This window comes from Gaeumannomyces tritici (genome assembly GCF_000145635.1).
Source record: "Gaeumannomyces tritici R3-111a-1 unplaced genomic scaffold supercont2.5, whole genome shotgun sequence".
In the NCBI taxonomy this organism is placed as follows: domain Eukaryota; kingdom Fungi; phylum Ascomycota; class Sordariomycetes; order Magnaporthales; family Magnaporthaceae; genus Gaeumannomyces; species Gaeumannomyces tritici.
The window spans coordinates 424787-447167 of NW_008804549.1; the positions used below are offsets into that span (position 1 = coordinate 424787).

At 60.0% G+C, this 22381-nt stretch overlaps 5 protein-coding genes and 1 non-coding gene across 6 annotated transcripts in view; 4 read left to right on the forward strand and 2 right to left on the reverse strand.

Moving 5' to 3' along the window:
- Positions 1 to 2297, forward strand: part of GGTG_09129 (hypothetical protein) — a 3923-nt gene extending 1626 nt beyond the window's left edge. The window contains exon 2 of the mRNA XM_009226973.1: positions 103 to 2297. Coding sequence (XP_009225237.1) covers positions 103 to 1855 — 1753 coding nt within the window. The 3' untranslated portion in view covers positions 1856 to 2297. The remainder of the gene's footprint in view (positions 1 to 102) is intronic.
- GGTG_20180 lies at positions 1958 to 2028 on the forward strand. Its single transcript has one exon. It is a non-coding gene; the product is annotated as a tRNA-Gly (tRNA).
- A 727-nt stretch (positions 2298 to 3024) lies between the features above and the next one.
- Positions 3025 to 3852, forward strand: GGTG_09130 (methyltransferase-UbiE family protein; the record flags this gene model as incomplete). Its single annotated transcript, XM_009226974.1, has 1 exon — positions 3025 to 3852. One exon carries the CDS (start codon positions 3025 to 3027, stop codon positions 3850 to 3852), a length of 828 nt encoding a protein of 275 aa, XP_009225238.1.
- Positions 3853 to 4345: 493 nt separating this feature from the next.
- GGTG_09131 (hypothetical protein) lies at positions 4346 to 8921 on the forward strand (the record flags this gene model as incomplete). Its single annotated transcript, XM_009226975.1, has 2 exons — positions 4346 to 8800; positions 8871 to 8921. 2 exons carry the CDS (start codon positions 4346 to 4348, stop codon positions 8919 to 8921), a joined length of 4506 nt encoding a protein of 1501 aa, XP_009225239.1.
- Positions 8922 to 9350: 429 nt separating this feature from the next.
- GGTG_09132 (hypothetical protein) lies at positions 9351 to 11477 on the reverse strand (the record flags this gene model as incomplete). Its single annotated transcript, XM_009226976.1, has 2 exons — positions 11239 to 11477; positions 9351 to 11170 (listed from the first exon to the last, which is right to left on the reverse strand). The coding sequence occupies exons 1-2, from the start codon at positions 11369 to 11371 to the stop codon at positions 9351 to 9353; spliced, it is 1953 nt and encodes a 650-aa protein (XP_009225240.1). The 5' UTR covers positions 11372 to 11477.
- Positions 11478 to 13666: 2189 nt separating this feature from the next.
- On the reverse strand, positions 13667 to 22273 carry GGTG_09133 (hypothetical protein). The gene is made up of 4 exons (XM_009226977.1): positions 20241 to 22273; positions 18748 to 20190; positions 16719 to 18671; positions 13667 to 16646 (listed from the first exon to the last, which is right to left on the reverse strand). Exons 1-4 carry the CDS (start codon positions 21739 to 21741, stop codon positions 14557 to 14559), a joined length of 6987 nt encoding a protein of 2328 aa, XP_009225241.1. The 5' UTR covers positions 21742 to 22273; the 3' UTR covers positions 13667 to 14556.
- Between the last annotated feature and the right edge of the window lie 108 nt (positions 22274 to 22381).

A 22381-nucleotide genomic window follows, 5' to 3' on the forward strand; every position in this document is an offset into this window, starting at 1 on the left:
CGGGCGACTCGAACTCGACGTAAGTACGGACAGACATCCAAGAAAAAAAAAAAAAAAGAAGATGAGACTGGCTGACACCAACGAAACCTGTGTGAAACTCAGAATCGGCGTCCTCCTCGTCGCTCTACTCACCCCCGTCCTCCTGTCGCTCCTCCGCTTCATACCTGGGTTGGCACGCAGCCGCACCTGGACGTGGATCAACTGCATGGCCAACCACCCCGCCGCGCTGGGCCGCCGGCACCGCGAGCCGCGGGGCGGGGCGTGGGCGCTGGGCGGCGCGACGGTGCCGACGCGGGGCCAGCTGCTCTACATCGGGCTCATCAGCTTCATCAACATCGCCTGCGTGCTCGCGCCCTACTACTACGCCTTCCCCAACTCGACGTATCCAACGCGGCGCAACCAGGACATGGCCACGATGGGCAACCGCGCCGGCAGCATGGCCATGGGCAACGCGGGCGCGCTCTTCGTCTTCTCGGCCCGCAACAGCGCGCTGCTGTGGCTGACAGACTGGCACCACGCCACCTTCCTGCTGCTGCACCGCTGGCTCGGCTACTGGGCCGTGGCGCTGACGGTTGCGCACTCGGCCCTGCTGCTGGCCACGTACGTCGAGTACGGCGACTACGCCATGGAGCTGGCGCGCCTCTACTGGCAGTGGGGGATAGTGGGCACCGTGGCGGCCGTGGCGCTGCTGGCGGCCAGCGCGCCGGCGCTGCGGCGCGCGGCGTACGAGGTGTTCCTGCCGCTGCACCACGTCCTGGCCGTGCTGTTCCTGGTCGGCTACTACTACCACATCTGGCACCTGTACGAGTACAACTGGGGCTACGAGATCTGGGTGTGGTTCGCCGTCGGCGTCTGGGGCGCCGACAAGCTGGCGAGGCTGGCGAGGACAGCGCGCAACAGGCTCCGCACGGCCGTGGTGTCGGCCGTCGAGGGCAGCGGCGGCGGCGGCCAGTACCTCCGCATCGAGGTGGACGGCGTGCGCGTCGACGGCGTCGTGTACCTGCGCTTCCCGACGCTGAGCTGGATGTTTTGGGAAAATCATCCGTTCTCGGTCGTCTCGTCGTTTGTGGACGCGGACGGCCAGGCGGAGGAGGTGGAAGTGCAGGGCGAGGGCAGTAGCAGTGGTGTCACGGTAGTAGGAGAAAAGTCCGCCAGCGACAACGTCGTCGCAGAAGAAGCGCGGGATCCATCCCCGTCGGGATCAAGCGTCGCGCGCCATCACCCCCGGACCGCCACCGCTACCACCGCGACCGCGCCACGCGCCACATTCATCGTGCGCACCCGCAACGGCGTCACGGCCCACCTAGCAGCGCGCCTGGCCGCCTCCTCGTCGTCGCCAGACACCCAGGCGCCGCTACGCCTACCGGTGCTCGTCGAGGGCTCGTACCGTTACGCATCGTCGGGCCCCGCGCGGGTCCGCGGGTGCGAGGCGCTGCTGTGCGTGGCGGGCGGCGTGGGCGTGACGGCGCTGCTGCCGCTGCTGCGGGAATTCTCCTCCTCCTCGGCTGCGGCGCCTGCAAAGGGCGACGACGACGATGGGTCACCACCCACCACCACCACCATCACCACCACGGCGCGCCTCGTCTGGGGCGTGCGCGACGGCAGCCTCCCTGCGGCGCTGGCTGGGCAGCTGGCCGGGCTGGGCGCGGGCGGCGTGGCGGTCGAGACGAGCGTCGGGGCTAGGGTGGATGTGCGCGCCGTGGTCAGGAACGAGATGGCGGCCGGGCGCGGGCCCCTGGGCGTGGTGGTGTGCGGGCCGCCGGGCATGGCGGACGATGTGCGCGCGGCGGTGGCGGAGCTGGGGAGGAGCGGGAGACGGGCGGTGGTGTTTGTGGACGAGGCGTTTGGTTGGTAGATGGTTGTGGTTCCATGTTTAGCTTAGTCCAATCTCCTTACCCATATAAATCTGCAGGATGATGGGTGGAGCATCAAGTCAGCTTCTGTCTATCCACGACCGGCGTGTGTGGTTTAAGGGTAAAATCCATCGTTGCCATCGATGGGCTCCCGGTTCGAGTCCGGGCACACGCAAAACAGGATCAAGGGTTGCTGCTTCGATCTAAGCGCTTTTTTTTTTTTTTTTGCATTTGATGACATTTGAAGCCTCGGCAGAGAACTCAAGTCTAGCGAGCCAAGATGAAAAGTTACGTGGCCGCCGCATTCCAGGCAACGACGTGTCTCGCTATTTTTTGGGCCTGAGTGTTAAATCGGTGAAGGCCCATACAAATCATTCCTGCGGCCGGCGAACAAAAAAGTCTCGTCCAAGCACATGATGAACTGGGCACTATTATCATATGAGCCACCACAAATGTTCCCACCTCCCCCAATGGCACTGAAGCACAGTCTCGTTCTCGGGCCAGCCCCTATCACGGGAACGACCGTTCAGCAGATAAAGCGCCTAACATTTGACCTGACAATTCCAGAACTGATAAACTGAGCTCGAGATACTAGGTAGGTCTCACAGCAGAACGGAGCCGGGCAAATGCAGCCCGATTGCGCCGACGGGGTCGGGGTAACAACAAGACGCATCAAGCCCCAGCTTGTCTCGGCTCTCATTAGGTCAAGGAAGCTGGGCTGGGCGGAAATACCGAAAAGCGAAAAAGGTCGAATGCCAATACCAGACCTCCCAACAAATAACTGCCAGCCTAGGCACTTGGCAGCTTGTGCTGATTATCATGCGCAAAGCTAAGGGCCCAGCTAAGAGCACACAATGGTAGTGTGATGCAGGGTGATACGGGGGCTAAGGTGGGGTTGTTCTTGGGCCGAGGCATCGAGGCGAGAGACGTTAGTGATGTTGACCACTGCACGGATGGGTAGTAGTGAGAAGTTGGGCAGGCTGGATTACTATATGGATGACTCGAGAGGCCGTCGCAAATGGAAGTGTTGTTCATCATTCACGTTGCAAACCTCTACGCATTCATCAAGTCATCAACAGAAATCATCACCCCATCAACAAACATCATCAACTCATCGACTAAAATCGGCAATCAACACTTGCACCCAAAACTTGCACTGTGCACAATCAAAATGGCCGCCAACGAATCAAAGTCCAACTACTCCATGGGCTACTCACAGGCCGTATTGGCAAGCCATGCCGCCCGCACAATCTACTCGGACGCCGCATTCGTGCTGCCCCACATCAAGGAGACGGACCGGATATTGGACGTCGGCTGCGGGCCGGGCACCATCACCCTCGGCTTCGCCAGCGTGGTGCCCGATGGCGAGGTGGTCGGGATCGACGTGTCGGGCGAGGTGCTGAAGCAGGCCGAGAAGAACCTGGCGCTGTCTGATGACGCCGCCCGCGTCTCGTTCCGCCGCGGCGACGTGGTCAAGGGCCTGTCCGACATACCCGACGGGTCCTTCGACGTCGTCTTCGCCTCGCAGGTGTTCCCGCACCTGGCCACCCCAGAGCTGCGCGCCGCCGCCATGGCCGAGATGCGCCGCGTCCTGCGCGACGGCGGCGTGCTGGCCACCCGCACCATCGTCGACGCCCACTGGCTGCCGCGGTCCTGCAACCTCGGCGAGCTCTTCACCAGGCGCATGGCCCGCGGCGTGGGCGCCGACGCCGACGAGTTCACCGGCTGCCTGATGCCCGCTCTCTACCGCGCCGCCGACTTCGAGAACTTCACCGTCACCGCCGGCACCACCGTCTGGGCCACGGCCGACGAGCGGAGGTGGTTCGCCGACAGCAACGCCGCCCGCCTGGCCGAGGGAGATTCCTTTAGGGCTAGCTGGCTGGCCAGCGGTCTGACCGAGAGCGACATTGAGGAGTCCAAGAAGGCATTGCAGGCCTGGGCAGAAACGGAGGATGCGTGGTATATTGGTGTGCAGGCTGACATTCTGGGATGGAAATAGTCTGTCAGTTTGAGGAATAAGTACCGAGGCGCCTAGTGATACCTGCGCCTAGTCAGCCACACACCCCATGTCCCTGCTGGTTAATGTGGCTTTTGCAAGGAGGCGTCAGGTAAATCGTGGCCAATCGTAGGAACCCCTCTCTCCCCGCCTGGTGGGCCCCGCGAATAGCTAGTCGGCGGGGCGAACACCGATTGAGGATGCATGGCGAAAGAAAAATAAAATTTGGAGCTCGACGTCGCATTAGAGCTCATCGCGGCCACTTTTCGCCGTCTTTGATTTTTTAGCATCGGATTCTGGGATGGGACTTTTACTGCTTCAAACAAACCCTCAGATCAACAAGCCTTCCTTTACTCGTCTTTAGTTAAACGTACATATTTTCCTATCCTAATGCCGTTTTAGACTTTCCCTCCTCACCCCCGCTCGCCGCTGCTAGAGCTGTGCGCGCCCGCCCTCCCCCGCGCCCGCTCGCGTGATCGTTTATTTTCTTGTCGACATGTTGTCCCAGGTGCGGTGCTACCGGCGCGGCTTGGCTCTCCCCAGGCTAACGAGGCCTGTCTCCGGCCCGGCACTTGCTCGGTCACATCCTCGACACTTTCGATCGACCGTGGCTGCATCTTCCGTGCTGTCAAGGGCACAAGATGGCCAAGCGACCCCTCGGGGAGCCGCCTCGCACAGCGTTAGCCGTGAACCCAGACGGGGGTTGGCCACTGCCATCGATGGCTACCCACTACCCGGAGCCGACCCGGGCAAGCCCATGCCTTCGGCGTCCTTCTCTGGCCCCGGCTCTACCACGGCCTCGGCCCCTCGCTCCTACGATCTACGGCCCTTTGATGTATCCTCGGTCCTCATCTTACGCGACCAGCACAAAAACCCCAAAGTTGCCAGGAGGCGCAGCGTGAGGAACGTTAGCGGCGATGTCGAGGAGCTTCTGTCCATGTTCGACGCCTGCCTGCGGATCGGCAAGCTGGAGCGTGCCAGCATCATGCTTGCCCGCATCACTTCAGACTTCCCCATAATCGCGAGGTCCGACATCATGGACCTGCACAACGACTACCTACACCGCGCCATCGAGCTTCTGATGGAGAGCCCTAGCATGACCAAGGCTGACGCCATACACGACTGGTACGAGCTCAACTTGCGGGCAGTCGAGCCCGCGCTTAAGCAGACCCCCGAGACCATTGCGTACATGCTCAAGGCATGCCTCATATCGTCCCCAACCAGGGACGGAAGATTAAACAGGCTAGTTTCGCGATACATGGCCATGGCACCCGGCACCGTTGGCCTCGAGGTTTTATACATGACCGATATCCTGACGGACACGGATCGTGCGAGGATCACCGAGATTTGCCCGACATACAACCTTGCAATAGCAGAAAGCGCCAAACCGGTAGAGGAAAGAGAGGCAGCCTCGGCCGAGGATTCAGCGGCATCTGTGGAAGCCCCCGTATCATCCATGACTTCTCCAGGACCCTCGAGCTATCCCGAGGTCTTGAGCACCCCACAAAAGGGCAGCGGTCTCAAAACCCTGAAACAAACACTTAGCCTTTTTCGCGAGATCCCAGCCGGCATCGACATCGACACACTCACCCAGCCCCAGCGCCGAGAGATCCAGGCCCGTCTGGAAAGGGATGCTGTGGACGCTGCCATTGAGCGCTGGCGTGACGATAACCAAGCGTTGCAGAAAATGGGCTTGAGCACATCCATCTCAAGCGCCTCTCTGAACTCGCGCCTGTACGACTGGCAGCGCGCGCTCGAGGCCCGCCTCAAGCTCGAGTTCACCGAGTTCGACGCGCTGGACAAGGCTGGCTTGGGCGAAAAGGTGCGCGGCGAGAATGCGGAGCGTGCCGTCTATGGCCCGTTCCTGCAGCTCTCCACACCGTCTCGTCTTGCGGCCCTGACCATCCTCGCCGTACTGTCCGGCGTCTCGGGCAACGGTGTCGACGTTGGCGTCCCGCTGTACAGCCTGGTCAAGACCCTGGGCTCAGCGGCCGAGGAGGACGTCAGGACCCAGCGTCGCGACGAGGCTGAGGCCAAGAAACGGAAGGCATTCACAAAGGCCGCCAAACTCAAAGCGTCGCAATCAAAAGCCGAGCCCAAAGAAGAGTTGCAGGGAGAGCCACAGCAAGAGTTGCAGCCCCAGCAGCAGCAGCAGCCCCAGCAGCGGGGGCGGGAGCAGCCAGAACCAGAGTACATGGCTCGTCCGGACATCTCGCCAGAGTTGCAGGACGGAGACTGGAATGAGTCCGTAGGGGAGCCCACGGCGCGGGTCGAAGCTCTTTACTCTCAAGACCCTTCCGCGGAGCGTTGGCCTGTTGGGATCAAGTACCAGGTGGGGGCTGCGCTGCTCCAGGCCATCATCCAGACAGCGACCATCACAGTGGTCAAGGAGCATCCGGAGACGGGCTCGCTTGTCTCCGAGTCTCAGCCCGCCTTTGTTCATAATCAGCAGTACAAGAGGGGAAAAAAGGTCGGAGTGCTTGTCGTCAACAAGACCCTCGTGGAGATGCTGAAGAGGGAGCCCCGGGCTGACTTCCTTGCACGCCATCTCCCCATGGTGTGTGAGCCCGAGCCCTGGACCCGGTTCGACAGGGGGGGCTTTATCGAGAGCCCGGCTCAAATGGTCCGGGTCAAGCCGGGCGAAAGGGATCAAAAGATTTACGCCGAGGCCGCCATTGAAAACGGCCACATGGAGCAGATCATGAAGGGGCTTGACTCTCTCGGTAAGACGGCCTGGAAGATCAACAAAAACGTGTTCGGGGTGATGCTGGACGTGTGGAACTCGGGCGAGGCCCTGGCCAACATCCCTCCTCTCGATCCCAAGATCCCGGTGCCTGAGGAGCCCGTTGCGACCGAAGACCCCGTTGCGCGGCGGAAGTGGCTCAACGCGGTCAAGATGGCCGAAAACCTCAAGTCCTCGCTACACGGCGTGCGTTGCTTCATGAACTTTCAGCTCGAGATTGCCAGAGCCGTCAGAGACCAGACCATTTATTTCCCGCACAACGTCGACTTTCGGGGCAGAGCCTACCCCCTGCCGACCTACTTCAACCACATGGGAGCCGACCATGTGCGCGGCCTTATGCTCTTCGCCAAGGGCAAGGAGCTTGGAGAGGAAGGCTTCAGGTGGCTCAAGGTCCACCTCGCCAACGTGTTCGGTTTCGACAAGGCGAGCTTACGGGAGCGGGAAAAGTTCGCCATGGAGAACCTCGAAAACATTATGGACTCGGCAACCAACCCGCTGACGGGCCGGCGGTGGTGGCTGAAGGGCGAAGACCCCTGGCAGTGCCTAGCCACCTGTTACGAGCTCAAGGCCGCGTTCGAGTCTCCCGACGCGACCAAGTTTATCTCGCATCTACCGGTCCACCAGGATGGCACGTGCAACGGGCTCCAGCACTACGCGGCTCTTGGCGGTGACGAGTGGGGCGCGCGCCAGGTCAACCTGGAGCCGGGAGAGCGGCCGGCAGACGTCTATTCGGCTGTGGCAGACTTGGTCAGCGAGGACTTGGCAAGGGACGCCGAGGCGGGCAACTTCATGGCAAAGGCGCTCAATGGAAAAATCAAGCGCAAGGTGGTCAAGCAGACCGTCATGACAAACGTCTACGGCGTCACCTTCGCTGGAGCCAAGAAGCAGGTCCAGAAGCAGCTCGACGCCCTCTACCCCGACCTCGCCGAGCAGGCGGGCGTGGAACCGGTTGTCCTGTCGTCTTACATCGCCATGAAGATCTTTTCCGCACTCTCGCAGATGTTCAGCGGCGCACACGAGATCCAGACATGGCTCGGCGAGATCGGCGGCCGTGTGTGCCGCGCCATAACCCCGGAGCAGTTGAAGCAGCTGGCGGCTCAGTTTCCCGAGGAGCAGCTTATGACAGGTGACGGCAGGTCCAAGACAAAGGCGGCAAAGGGGGTCAAAACGGCAAAAGGAGATAAAGCAGCCAAGGGAGATGCAACGGCCAAGGGAAAGAAGAAGAAGGCGCCTACCACGGATGATCTTCTCAGCCACTTCCGCTCGACCATCGTCTGGACCACGCCGCTGCGCATGCCCGTAGTGCAGCCGTACAGGCACACGGGCGTGCGTTTGATCAGCACGTGCCTGCAGACGTTGGCGCTCAAGACGCCCGAGGCCTCGGACCCGGTAAACCGTCGGAAGCAGCTCCAGGCCTTCCCGCCCAACTTCATCCACTCGCTCGACGCCAGCCACATGATGCTGTCGGCTCTCGAGTGTGGCGAGATGGGCTTGACGTTTGCCGCCGTGCACGACTCGTTCTGGACGCACGCCACCGACGTCGGGCGCATGAGCCGCGTCCTGCGCGACGCCTTTGTCCGCATCCACACGGAGGACGTCATTGCCCGCCTGGCTGCCGAGTTCGAGACCCGCTATGCCGGGTCCGTCTACATGGCCAAGATCAAGTTCGGATCCCCGGGGACTCCCCAGATTTGGTCGTGGCGGAAAAAGACGGGCTTTAGCCTCGTGGAGGAGCTCATGCTTGAAAAGAAGCGACAAGAGCTTCTGAGATCAGAAGATCCGGCCGAGGTGGCCAAGGGCTTGGCCATGGAGACGCCGAGCTCCATCTTGGAGGCGGAGACGGCCGTCGAAGAGGTGACGGAGAAGGAGGATGTCGAGCAGTTCTCGCTAGGCAAGGTCCCCGAGGCCGAGCATGCCCAGATGGAGAAGGACATGCTCAAGGCTCAGAAGGACTCCGAGAAGGCCTCTGTTGCCGACCCCGAGAGCGATGTCGGCGACTCTACCGAAGAGGGGCCCACCGAGGGGACCCACGTCGAGGCCGGCGGCGACACGGTGGAAGATGGGATGGGGCGCATACAGGCGCTCCTGGGAACCAGTGGATTTGACGTTGCAATGCACCCTCAGAACTTCCCCGAGAAGAAGAGGTCTGACAGTGCGAAAGAGACCATCCTCTGGATGCCCCTGACATTCCCCCCGCTCCCCAAGAAGGTACAAATCCTCCCTGCTCTCCAAAAAGACTGGCGCCGAAGTTCAGCTGCTAACGTGGATCGCCTTTTAGGGAAACTTTGACGTCAACCGACTCAAGGGCAGTGACTACTTTTTCTCTTGATTGAACTCGGCCTCTTTTTGCATACGGCGGTACACCTGGGTGGGAATCAAAATGGGAGCTTTTCTCTTGTAATTATACCATTTCTCTGTTCCAGCATTGGGGGCGTTTGCGATTTCACTTCATCATGCCCTTACGCGCGCTACTGAGACATATTTTATATCAAATCCTACGGGGCGGAGCATGACACTGGGTGGCGGCGGGTCTTCTACGCTTTAGGTTGCACGAGGGGAGCATGTAGATGTGTTTCTGGAATGGTCGGAAAACGGTTTCTAGAAGCTAACGGACACTAAGATGTAAATATGAGCACATAAGCACCGCCAAAAATCACGGAAAAATTGAGCGCACTCTGTCTCTCGTCTACCCGGGAGGTCTGGGCCCCCGCCTCGCCGACACGTAGTCTTGGCTCGGCCGCCTCGTGCGGCGTGTTCATTACTCGGACAATTTGCTTCTGGGGCGCAGCGTTGGATCGATCTTCACCTTCCTGCCCGAAGACATGGACTGCGTCCGCTGCAGCACGTCGTCGGCCCCCCTGCTGCCGGGCTGCACGGACATGGACCGCTCCGGCGTCTTGTCGTCCCACGGGCGGGCCGCGCGCCCCCGGGGGTCCGGGTCGCTCTCGGCCTGGTGGAATGTCGGTTCGGTTACGAGAAGACCCGGAACTGGATGCGGAGCGGTGGGTGCGGCGGCTTGGGCCGCCTGCTGGCTGCGGCGGCTCAACTGGCGGGAAAACAGCGCCGAGTCGAGGGTGGCCCTGGCTGCCTGCATCTTGTCCTGGCTTCGCTGGGCCCGGGCCGCCCGGGACCGGTCTTTCTCGGCCTGGGCTTGCCGGGCTTGCCGGGCTCTCTCGTCTTCGTCTCGCTCGGCCTGGATCGCCAGCCTTTCCTCGCGGACCCGCCATTCTTGGGCCCGCAGATCATGCCGGGCCCGTTTAGTCGCCTGCGCTCGTTGGTCCAGCCGGGCCTGGGCTTCCTCGATCAGCAGTACCTGTTCGTCTTGCTGATGTTCTCTGGCTTCCAGATGCTCGCGCCACGCCCGCACCTCGTCCTCGCTCGGCGGCGGCGTTTGCGACGTTCCGGTTGCTGCGCCTTGAGACCGGACAGAGGGTGGCGGGGTTGTCTGGATAGATCTTGGGCGTGAAGATGGAATCGAGCTGGCGGTTCGTGCGTCTGCCTGATAGGATGGCCGCGGACGAGCCGGGAAAGAGCCCTGTGGGATTTGCTGAAGGGCGTGTGGCAGGCGGGGAGCCGGCTGATCGGCTAGTCGCTTATTGAACCGCCGTACTTTCCCCTTTCGACCGGGGTCGGCGGGACGGGCGACCGACTGGGATGGCGCTTGGGAGGAAGCCGACGAAGAAGTGCTCTCGGCCTCGCTCACGTGTCCCGGCGTCGGCTGGCGAGTGAGCGCTACTGCCATCGCAGGCCGCTGTAACGGAGCGCCGGGCGCCGGGTCGCCAGGAGCGTTACAATAAGTTGCGAAGGGCCCACCCAACGTGGAGGCTGGCGTCCTTCCCGGGGGCCGGGGCGGCGGCTGCATCTTCGACGGGGGCTGAACCTGCTTGGCCATATCAGACTTGTGCCCTGGGAACGCGGGAGGGCGGCCAAACGGCCCGGTCAACGTCCCGTCGGAGCTGGAGCCGCCGCAGACCGTGCTCGAGTCACTCGGGTCAGGCTTGACCGCCCCCTCCCCGTTCTTCTTCCTCTTCTTCTTCTTCTCGGTGATGGGCAGGACGGGGGCCGCGTCGGCCTCGGACTTACCGCACCGCTCCTTGGCGAGCAGCATGAAGAAGAGCACGAGGCAGACGACGACCCACTCGAGCGCGACGACGTGCCTCGCGTAGGCGTCGACGAGCAGCGGGCTGTCGGGCGGCGCGAGCCCGGACACGAAGACGGCGGCGCCGACGACGACGGTGGTGCAGAGCGCGGCGCCCAGCGCGAGCGTGAAGGAGATGGCCGCCAGGAGCCAGAACAGCCGGCCCGACCAGCGCGGGAGCGCCTTGCCGCCGCCGTCCTCCGGGTCCGCGCGCCGCTTGAGGTACCAGAACACGAGGGCCAGGCTGAAGGCCACGCCGGCGCCCGGGAGCGGGCTGACCAGGACCCTGGACTGCAGGCGCAGCGACGTCTCGAGGAGGAGGTAGAGGTTCGGCGAGATGGTGCCGTTGGGCGGCGGGTGGAACGAATCGACGAGGGCGCCGATGTCGTAGCCGGCCGTGGGGCGGCAGTCGAGGCTGTGAGAGGTCCTGATGCAGAGACCTGTTGGGGGAAGGTGGTTTGGTCAGTTGAGAGATTCATATCAAAAAAAAAGGAAGTTCTGTCCTTACCATAAAGCCCAATGTCGACATGCTCGATGCCGCTAAGCTCCGGACCGTGAACGGTCAGGAGGGATAGCTCAGGAACGCCCGGGGCGGCAGAAGTGCAGCCGACAAGACATAGAACTGCGCCGGGTTGGCCCATCAGGTCAGTTTTGAGCCCACCACCCGCGCTCGGGGCCTGGATTCGCAGCACACGCACCTGTAAGAACCACCACTCCAATGATGGTTCCCCACCACACAAAGTCCCGGAGAACTGTAGGAGCAGCTTGTTAGATGGGAAAACGGATATGGCTTCTTTTCTCTTTCTCTGATTTTTTTTGGGATTCCAAAGGGGAGGAGGAGGGGGACTTGCCCTTGTTTCCTTTGAGGCCGCACTTTTTGAAAAAAGCCATACAGACGGCGCGAGTGGGGCTGTTGCGGTGCGGGCAAAGCCTGGGCTGTGTAGGGGCGCTGCAGTGCTGCTAGGTGTTGTCCAGGCTTGATTGCGACGGTGCTTGGTCTGGTTACTCGAGGAAGAGCAGCACAGGAATCGCGGAAAGACTTTATACGAAAGAGACCACCGGAGAGCAGCGGCCGCCGTGACCAAGCCTCGAGTTACACAGTTGATACGCCGCCGTGAAGAAAACCACTTGCTGCCAGTGATGTCAGGCCACCGCAGTGACCATGGCGCCCTGCACGATGCGATAGCTGGAAAGGAGAGATGACATTTTATATGGTCATGCAATGCAAAAAGACTCCTATTGACTACTAAGGTAGGCAAAGAACCATGTCGTGTACAAAGCAACCATGTCGAGCGCACGAGAGGGATGGCAGATGGCAGGCACGGAAGTCAATGGAAATCTCGGTCGCAGAGATACCCGCCAGAGCGCAGTAGAATCCCCGAGAACCTCACCCATCAATCTTTTCTAAAAACGCGTGATGCTATGAGGTCTACAAGGCTGGATTGGGCAACTCGGCCACTACCGTCTCGTATTTACGTGTCTGAAGTATATATGGGGCGCATCGCCACTCATAAATCACGAGAAGGGACGGTCGGCGCAGACTTCACAAACGCACAAGGAGCATGGATTCCGCCCAGTTTGGTCGCTACCTTCTCATCATCATATTATATCATATCACATCTGTTGCAGGCAGAAGGGATAGGCACGGTGTGAGGCTATTCCGGTTGATATGCTCTAAGGAGGAAAGGATCTGAAGTGCAGGGTCCCGTAGGGGCCTCTGCCCTTTATATACACGTGACTCCCTGTCCTCCTTGCTTACTAAGCTTCCCTCCTGACGCCTGGAAGCGTCACACGCTTCCAGGCAGGGGGACCGCTCTTCCGATGCCTCAGGCATCTGATATCTATGCCTAAGGCTTCCTCATGACAGTATATACTGTCTATTTTGTGACAACATCTAATACGCGCCCCCAGAGCCAGTTGACCGGACGTGGCTTTATATAAAACACGCAGTGATCGGGGTCTGGATGGTGGCGCTTCCATCATCCCGTGGTCGAGAGATTGGAGTGGAGGGCATCACATTGCGGCGATACGCTAGCGGCCAAGGTTGCGAGGACGGTCAGGCTCCCTCACAAGCCGTAACAGCAAGAACAGCTCAATATTGCCATCGCCGGCGAGCACGCGCAAACAGCCGAACACGACACAGCAACAACTCCTGCCCATCCCAACCCGGCATGTCAAAGTGACCAAGGACGAGCGCCAAAGCCCAGACCCTGCCTGCGATAGGGAGCACATGCTGCAGCCAATGCGGTCCTAGGTTGGATAGCGTCCAGCCTGCAGGTGCTTGAGCGTTCTAAGCAATACCCTCGGATAACGCCATTAAGCTCGCTGTCTGGACTGACCCGTCATGTCGGGGACGGGCATGGGTGATGCCAAGCGATGGCGTGTGCCGTGCAGAGGTAAGCTAGGAATCTCGTCTAATGGCATCTACCCTCGCTAGAAAAGGGGTTCGTGCCGATCCAGGGGCGTCCCATGCTCGCACTTCCATAACCTTATCTTGACCTGTTCCGGAGACACGGTCGTCGTCTGAGGACAAGACGCATGCCATGCTTCCCCATACTTTTACCCATCGCCCGGAAATAACTCCATATCGGGTTTGTATCTCCCGTCAGAGCAGAACGTGTTCCCAATCCCTATCACTCGGACACTGTCTGGACATTCTCGTGTCCGTAATCTCTAAACACCATAGATCGGTGCATACTCGGGCGACGAGGCGGTCTACAATGGGACGTTTGAGGCTCCAAGAATGGTGGGTACTGGCGAGGCGTGCAAGCAGACGTATCTGACGAAAGCCTTTTGCCAGAAACCGCGTCGACGCTCGCTACCTTGCTAAAAGCCGCTCCTTGGCAGGTTTGTTTTTCGACCTGGAAACATGAAACCACCATCACATCTCCGTGGAGGCCATGCAATTCAACCACAACCTCTACCTCTTTACCACCCCTGGTTTGGTGTCTATAACAAAGGGGGCTTCCCTCGGCGAATTAAACTTCTCAAGCATCCGAATCTGGTCTTATATTGGTCGCCGTCTTAACAACCTCACCTGAAATCCTTGCCATGGCGCTTGGAGCATATTTTCCCCTCTACCCGACCAGGCCTACATCCCTCTCCGCATTTAAGCTCAATGGCTCCCGTGCTTGCCCGAAAGCATAGGTTTGCCATCTAGACGATGTAGAGGCCATGGCGCCCGCATCACGACGTGTTTTCAAGCTTAGTCCCACGTCGTTCCAAAACACACGACGCTTGGGACTCTGCAGACCAAAATTGGGAAGGGTGCTGCTAGGCGGCCTGGCGGTTGAAATGCCCCTCTCGGCAAGGGGTTGGGCATTCCGTCGACACTGGTGGCTGGGCTCTGACCACGGTAGCTGAGGCCGACGGTAGGGGCTTGGTGCACGTATCCCTAAGCTGGGAGATATCCTGCGAGAGGAACGACGATCGTCTCGAATATGGAATAGAGATTTATTGTGAAGAGGGAGAGCGGATCTACCTGAGCGAGGTGAAGCAGGCCATGCCTGTAAATACCTGACCCAGATCACCCAAGTGCTAGTCCCGTGCACTAGGGAGCGGCGGACATCACGTTCCTTTGTTGGATCCGGACCGTGTGCGCGTGCTAAGCCAGAGGCTAGGACCAAAAACCTCATTTCTGAAAGTGATTCACTTCAGCCAACTCTAGATTCTCAATAAAAAGGCCGCAACTGACAAAACCTCACCTGTCCATGACTAGACTTTCCCTTTACGGCGACTCCTGACTCCAAGCAAGCAGCATGATAGACAACAAGAGAGAGAGACACCCCCGGATTGCCTACATACCACCATCACTCGCCCCCTACGCTCAAAAGAAAGCCTCGTTCAGGGTTTCGCGCTCAAGCTCGCCGTCGGTCACAAAGTGCCCCCCGGCTGAGCACCTGTAGCCGCCCTGCTGCTTGATCCACTGGAACCCGGCGGGGCAGATGCCGATCCTCTGCAGCCGACGCTGCACCGCGGCCTCGTTGCGCCTCTCCTCCTCCTCCTTGAGCACCCGCCGCACGAGCGCCTGACGCTCCTCCTCGAGCCGCCGCGCCAGGGCCTCGGCGGCGGCGCGCCGCTCGTCGTCCTCGCCGACCATCTGCCGCGCCACCGCCTCGCGCCGCTGCTCGTAGGCCCGCGTCTCGGCGTCTGAGGCCTCCTTAACGAGGCTGTCGTACACGGCCTGGCGGTCGCGCGCCGCCTTCTTGTCCCGCTCTAGCTGCTCCCACACTACGTCGCTGACGCCCGCGTCGCGGGTAGCCGCCGCCGCCTTCTCCTCGGCATCTACCGCCGGCGGCGGTGGAGGCGGAGGCGCGGCCTCGGGCGAGGCCGGCCTGGCGGTCGTCGTGGTCGCCGTGGCCGTTTTGGTCGTGACGCCGGGGGCCATGGGCGCGGGTGGCGGCGGCGGCGGCGGCGAGCCTGGGCCGATGCCAAGGTTCGCAAGGGCTGCCTCGATGCCACCGGCGTCGACGGCCTTGGCGCGCTCCGCCCGTTCCCCGCGCAGGCTCTCGAGCTCTGCGATGATGGTTTCCTCCTTGACCACGAGGTTGAGGCCGTCCATGTTGTGCATGGTGATATTGAAAACCTTCCTGGCTATTGTCTGGACGTCTCGCGCGCTGCCCCAGTTCGGCTGGCCGGCGAGGTCCAAGAACAGCCCGCAGACCCGGTTGGTAAAGTCGGGTCTTGGCTGCTCGAGCACCGAAATGTCAATCGCCACCTCGCTGTTGCGCCGCGCCACTTTGGCCTTCTCGGCGGCGAGGAGCTTCACGAGCAGGTTGGCGCACTCGAGAGGGTCGAGACTGCGGAAGTCGATGACCTCGGGGAAGCGCGAGGTGAGGCCCGCGTTGGCTGACATGAGGCGGTTGATGTCGTCCGTGTAGCCCGCCAGGATGATGACCAGCTTCTTCATGTACTTATCTTTGGTCGCAGAGTCGACGAGCTCGTCCATGGCCTCCTTGGCGAAATGGCCCTCGGCGAGCCGGTACGCCTCGTCGACGAACAGGACCTTCCCGAGCGCCTTGTCGAGCTGCTTTAGCACCTTGGGCCCCGTCTGGCCTACGTATTGGCCGATAAGGTCCGACGCCGAGCACTCGACAACCTCGGCGCTCGCAAGGAAGCCCATGTCGTAAAACACCTTTCCCATTTTCTTGGCTGTCGTGGTCTTGCCGGTCCCGGGGGGTCCGCGGAAGAGGAAGTTGAATGGAACGTTCTCTTTGGGGTCCAGACCCAGGGCCTTCATGGTGCGGACCGTCTGCTGGTAGCCCTCCAGCTTGGCCACCGTGTCCTCGGCGCCGACGGTGCTCTCAAAGAGCTTCCTGACGTTGGTGTCGGAGCGTGCGGCACGGTCAAAGTCGGGATCAAAGTCAAGCGCCTCCAGCATTGTCACTGAAGTCTTCTCGCCACGGTCGAACCGCGTCTGGTGCCGGGACTTTGTGGCGTCGAGGATGATGTCTATCTCTCCCGCATTTCCAAAGTTGGGCCGGTTGCGGGCGCGATTGAGCATCTCCATGGCCACCCTCTTGGCCTGATCGGTCGCCTCGAAGGACTGCTTCTTGAGCTTGAGGTCGAGGATCTGCCGCAGGTCGTCGTCGCCAAAGTCCTCGAAAGTGAATGCGGTGCTCATGGGGAAGCGTCGGCTCAGGCCAGGGTTCACATTATGGAACATGTCCTCCATCTGGTCTCGGTAGCCGAGCAGGAGCACGCATCGGTCATCTCCCGGCACGCTCTGCACCTCGGCCACGATGGTGTCAATGACACCCGTCTTGTACGGATCGGCGACCCCTTGGCCTCCGTACAGCCCGTAGGCCTCGTCAATCACGAGGACCTTTCCAACTGCGGAAGCGAGAATGCCCTTGGTTTTTTTCTCTGACTCGCCGAGGGCGGCCCCGACAAAGTCGGATGGGTTCTTGATCATGACTGGTCGTCCGTGTTAGTACCGTACAGGCAGTTGCAAAAGAAAAGGACGAAAAACATGTTCTCCATTCTTACCTTCTCCCTTGGACAAAAGGCCAAGGTCGACCAGAATCCGTCCGTAGTGAGTCGCAACCGTGGTCTTGCCGGTGCCGGGGTTGCCGACAAACACCTTGTTCAAGGAGAACTCAACCGGGCTCTGCTCAGCAAGCTCGCGCTCGTAGTTCTGCTCAATGGTGCTGACGAGCGACTTGACCGACTGCTTGACCGACTGCAGTCCGAACAGCTTTTGCAGCTCTTGCCAGCCCGTCGACTTGCCCAGGGCCTCGGAAGGCTTGGGGCCGATAATGTCCTCCTTGGTGAACAAGAAGTCGTCCGGATTGGCGTTTTGACGGCGCTCCCTCGCTAGCCTGATCGACTGGCGCTGGCTGATAATGGCGAGCGTGTTTTCGACCGTCCTGGCGTTGCCGAATCCCTCCTTGCCACGGCCGCGACCGATGCGTCTCGTCACGATGCGACAAAACAGCCCAGTGGGCCCATCCTCGCACTTCATCTGCCCCTTGTAGGCCTTTTTGATCTTGAGGCCGAGGATGTGGAGCAGCTCCTCGTCGCTGTAGTCGGCAAACTTCATTTCGATGGGGAAGCGGCTGGGCAGGCCGGGGTTGTGCGCGAAGAAGCTCTCCATCTGCTTGTTGTACCCGGCGAGCACAAACACAATCTTACCCGTTAGGTTCTCAACCTTGGCGAGCAGGTAGTCGAGCACAGCACCGCCCCCGGGGTTGTTGCCCGAGGTCAGCTGGTAGGCCTCGTCAATGAAGACGACGCCGCCTCCGTCGTTGAGCATCTTGTCGATCAGCGCCTCGCAGCCCTGTACACCGTCGTAGGCAAGCTTGGCCCCGGTCGTCTCCTCGAAGGACGAGCCCCCGATCGCTCCGACCGAAGTGAGAAACTTTGCGTAGATGCGCGCAACAGTCGTCTTTCCTGTGCCGGGATTGCCGAGGAGCGCCGCTCCGTATCGCTGCTCCTCGACAGACACGTCCTGCCGTATCCTAGTGTCGACCGTGGTCTTGATACCAAGGAAGGAGTCCTTGACCTGCTCGAGACCTATCATGCCCATAAGCTCGTCGAGCGGAGCGCTCCGTGCACCCTCAAACTCCTTAAGCTCCTCCCACCGCTTGCGAACCTCGCTGGGAAATTGAGTCGTATCATTGGCCTCCCCGGGGCTCGACGCCGCCCCAACGCCAGCCGCCTGCTCCCCAGCCGCCCCGGAAGATTTCGCCTCCTGCGCCGCACGCCGCTCCTTCTTGCGCACGTTCCCATCTTTGAGGTTCTGGAGCTTCTCTCTCTCGCGTGCCAGAGTCTCCTTCTCCTTCTCCTCATCCTCCATGTCCTTCATAAGCCTCTTCTCTCTATCCAGGTCGTCCTGGATAGCCTCGAGCTCCCTGCGGTACTGGTCTTGACGCTCCAGCCGCTGGCGTTCGATTTCCAGATCCCTCTTGATCCTCCGCTCTGTTTCCTTGTCCTCTGCGATGCACTTGTCGCAGCGCTCGTTCCTCTTGGTGCACACGACATCGCGCTTGTGATTTCGCTCACAAACCTTGGAGACCTTGATCGTGCACTCGGTCTGGGAGTGGTCTGTGAGTCGATGGCAGTGCATCTGGCAGGGATGGATGCCACATTTCACCATCTCCTTGCAGGGCTCCGAGCACCCACCATCCGGACAGAACTTGTCAAAATCTTCCGGACACCGAAGCTCGGCTGTCGCGTTAGGATGGCGGGTGCACTGCACCGGCAGGCCGTCGTAAAGATGCTTGTTCTCCTTGAGCAGCTCGAAGACGCGGACCCAGGTTGCGCTTCCCTTCTTGCTTTTCATGAAGGTTTCCATGTTCCCCAGGAGTATCAGACAGCACCTGGCGCGAGTGAGCAGGACGTTGACTCTCTCCGGCGCGTACATGAAGCCAATATCCCCGTCTGCATTGCTGCGTGTGAGTGATGCGATCACAATGTCGCTCTCCTCGCCCTGGTAGTTGTCTGTTTCGGGTCTCCAGTCAGCAAGGCACAAGGAAGGCGGGGCTCGATAAACAACAAAGACCGCCGGAAAACTCACCAATGGTCGAGATTCTAAGAGGCCTCTTGTGCACCTTCGAGGCTGCCTGGGTCATGAGACCAGCACGTATCAGATCCGAGGCGTCGAGGTCGTTGAGGATAGGATCGTTTTCCTTCGCCAGCGTGTCCCTCAGCAGCCGAACCTGGCCAAGATAGGCAGCCAGAACCACCATCTTGTCCGTGCCGTAGCCCTGTTGGGCAAGATACCGGACGATCCTAAGGATGTGAAGCGCCTCGAACTGATTGCTCCGACTCCCCGAAATGCCAGGGTCCATCCTGTCCATGAGTTGGTTGTCGTTGGTTTCCCGATGCTCGTGATTGATGAATATGACACGATCACGCAATCCCTCGATAGCTTTGCGCATGTGGGTTTGGGGCCCGTCGCGCAGATCAGGGTATGTGAGGTCCCTGGGGAATATCGATATCTCGGGATGCATCCTGTGCTGCTTCCGGAGCGTGGTGTGCTTGAAGCCATTTTTGACGAGCCGCTCAAACAGCGACATGTTGAGGTCGTAGCCATCGCCCTTCTCGACGGTCAGGGCGTAGTTCTTGACCTTGGGCCGAAGCTGCTTGTGGTCCCCAATTGAGATCAGCTGCTTGACTGAAGGTGCCAGAGCGGTGAGGGTGTGGCTCTCAAGGATCTCGCCGGCCTCCTCGACGAGGAGCACATCAGGCTCAGCCAACCGGAGGAGCTTCACGTTCATCGCGGCTGCCGTGGTTGTGCAGCAGATTATCCTCTTGGACCGCAACGTCGCAACCTTGCCCTCGCTGAAAATGTTCTCGAGCTGTTCCTGCTTGTCGTCCATCTTCACCACAAAGTCCGTCACCTCGTCGACGCGTTCGAGGATCATGGTTTCAATCCACCTCGCCCGGTGCTCCTGGCGTTGCTGGCGGGTCATGTCCCACACGAACTCGCACTCCTTGGGCACTTGCTTGGTGAAGATGCCAGGGTTCTCCCCATTCCCCCAGCGACTGTACAGGTAATCAGGGCCCACCGTCTTGCCCTTCCCGCCGACGCGCTTCCATCCCTGAGTTTCAGAAGGGATAGTGAAAGCTCGGTGAAAAGCAGCACAATCGTCCTCAAACTCGAGATACTCTAGGACGGCTGCGAATGAGGGGACGTATTTGTTGTAATGTTCGAACGCCCTGTCAAGGTCTTCAGCCAAGTCTCGCCGCTCGCTCTTGAGGGGGCCGATAAGACCCCCCACGCCATTCTTGTGAAACGGGATCCTATTGTTCTGCTTGGACAGGAGCATGGATTCCGTCTCGGCCGTGGATTTGGACCCAAGGCGAACCATGGCACTCTCGGGGATGCCGACATTCTTGAAGCCCGAGAGGGAATCATCCAAGGCATGGTTGGTGTAGGTGATTACCAAGATGCGCAGGTTGGAATGCTGGTACATGGCTTTCATGGCCCTGCAGCCGATGAAGGTCTTGCCAGTGCCTGTAGACAGTTAGAGGTTGCCATGCAAGGAACAAGGCTTGGGGACTTACCAGGAGGTCCTTGGATCATGCTGACTGACTGGGACAATGCGTTTTGAAGTGAGTCGCGCTGCGAGAGATCAATATGAGTTTTGTCATCGAGCATGACGCCCTCTTCTCCGTCTTTCATAATTGTCGACCGAAGCCGAGAGACAAATCGGGCAATGCCGGGCTCCATCTGGAAGACTTCCTCTTCGGCTGCCGCGGGACTCATCAGATACTCAGCAAGAGGCAGCGTGGTCATGGTCTGCAAGACCTTCAAGACTGGCTCATATGCGAAGACGGGGGTATCCACTAGGGTGAACTTGGCGTTGGCAGGCGACCCCTTCAGTGCCACAAGCGCCCCATGCAGCGATTTTCTGTCGGCGAACTGAAGGCAGACCTTTGGTGGGTTGAGGAGCAACATACCCTCGTCTCTATGGACGAAGGCGAACCCACAGACCTCGTTGCCCAAGGAGAGCGCACCAAAGGCTTGGTGCTTGACGTAGTTTGGGTGGTCTTTGAGGAACCTCTGCCGCTTCTCTGGTTTCTGCTTTTGGAGATCATCCAGGCCGGCGAAGCATTTGACGACTATTGCGCACTTCCTGCCTCTCTGCGAGTCACCATAGTCGATATCGTCGGGAGAAAGTTGACTCAACACCTGAGCGCGCCGCTTTCCCTTCCGTCTGCCGACAGAAACCTGCAAGTCGTTGCGCAGCTCTGCCAACATGTCCTCCCTGAGGAGACGGAACTGGTTATCGAGGTGGACGGCGGCTCGAGCCTCGGGGGTGGTCCCAGCCTCTTGCTCGAATACCTCGTCGAGCGTGCGGTAGAATGGCCGCCGGGTCGAAAGGAACTCGTCCCTGGTTGGATACACCGAGATCTCACGGAAATTGGCGGAGTCGTTGTCGTGGCGCCCTCCTGGGCTGTGCTCGGCAGGCTTCCCACTCGAGGCTGGCTGCGACTTCAGAAGGACGACCTTCTGGATCATGCAGGCTAGGGTGCGGGTCTCGTGAGAATTGGACTTCTTTAGTCCGCCATGGTTCAGAACGAGCTTCACATCCGGCATGAAGTCGAAACCAAAGCCTCGAGATGAATCAACGACCTCATGGACAAGCCAGGCCAGAGGAAGGAGGTCTTGCTCCTCGAGCTTGTTGCCGAGAAAGGCGCCTATCAGCTCCCTCCACACGGTTTCGGGAGTGAGGATGGCCTCCAGGACACGCCAGAGGAACAGGCCACTCGAAAGCGCTCGGATAGATGGGTCAGACAGAAAAATCAGGAGCTTCAAGGTCGAAGTCTGAAGGAAGGCGATGGAGAAATCGGTGCGAACAGAGCTTCGCACGGCGTCCAGGCCGTGTGCACTGGCAACCAGTGACTCGACACATCGACTTGGTGATTCCTGTGCCAAGACTGCCTCGAGAAACAGTGCCGCATCCCCGTCGCTCAGGATCTTGTTTTTACCCTCCAGGACGCTCTTGAAGCGTGCGTAGAGCCTTCGCGCACGCGTGGCTTGATCCTTCGGGCCGGATGTCATGGTGGCGACAGTAAGCTGCCCGTCCTAGGATGTTGGTGCGGGTGCTGTTGTCCTTTTGGCTGAGGCTTATTTGGTGATGTGGAAATCGTTGCTTGGGTGTGAAGGTGGGGTGTAGGGATATGACAGGGCTAGATGCCGAGGTAGGTGGGTAGGTGTAGGTCCCTACCTAGGTAGGTATGTAGGTTGGTGTAGTGATGTAGTCAGGTACGACCCAAGTAGTAGGAACCTGAATAGGCAGGAACCCAAGTACCTAGGTAGCTACCAGATAGGCCGAGGCGCCAAGCAGGAGGACAGGCAGAAGTGCGTGTGCTCCAAAGTCCAACGGTCGGATGGGGAGACAACCTAGGTGGCAAGACAGCTGGAGAGGATCTGGGGGTATCTAGTGTTGTTAAGGAGGGGACGGGTGATGCTAGAAGCAAAGAGAATATGTGACTGAGGGGTGATGCGGACTTCGGCCCAAGCTCCTGCGGCCTCGCATTTGTTGGTTTCTCCGCTGAGGGCCTCCCGCACATGGCATCGTTGCCCCCCGCGCATGCAACAAAGAAGGGCAGACTTCAGGCTTGGTGCGACCGCAATGGCGGCCAATTGCCCCTCGGCAAGGCTGCAGGAGGCCCACCACTCGTGATTGCATGGCCTCTGC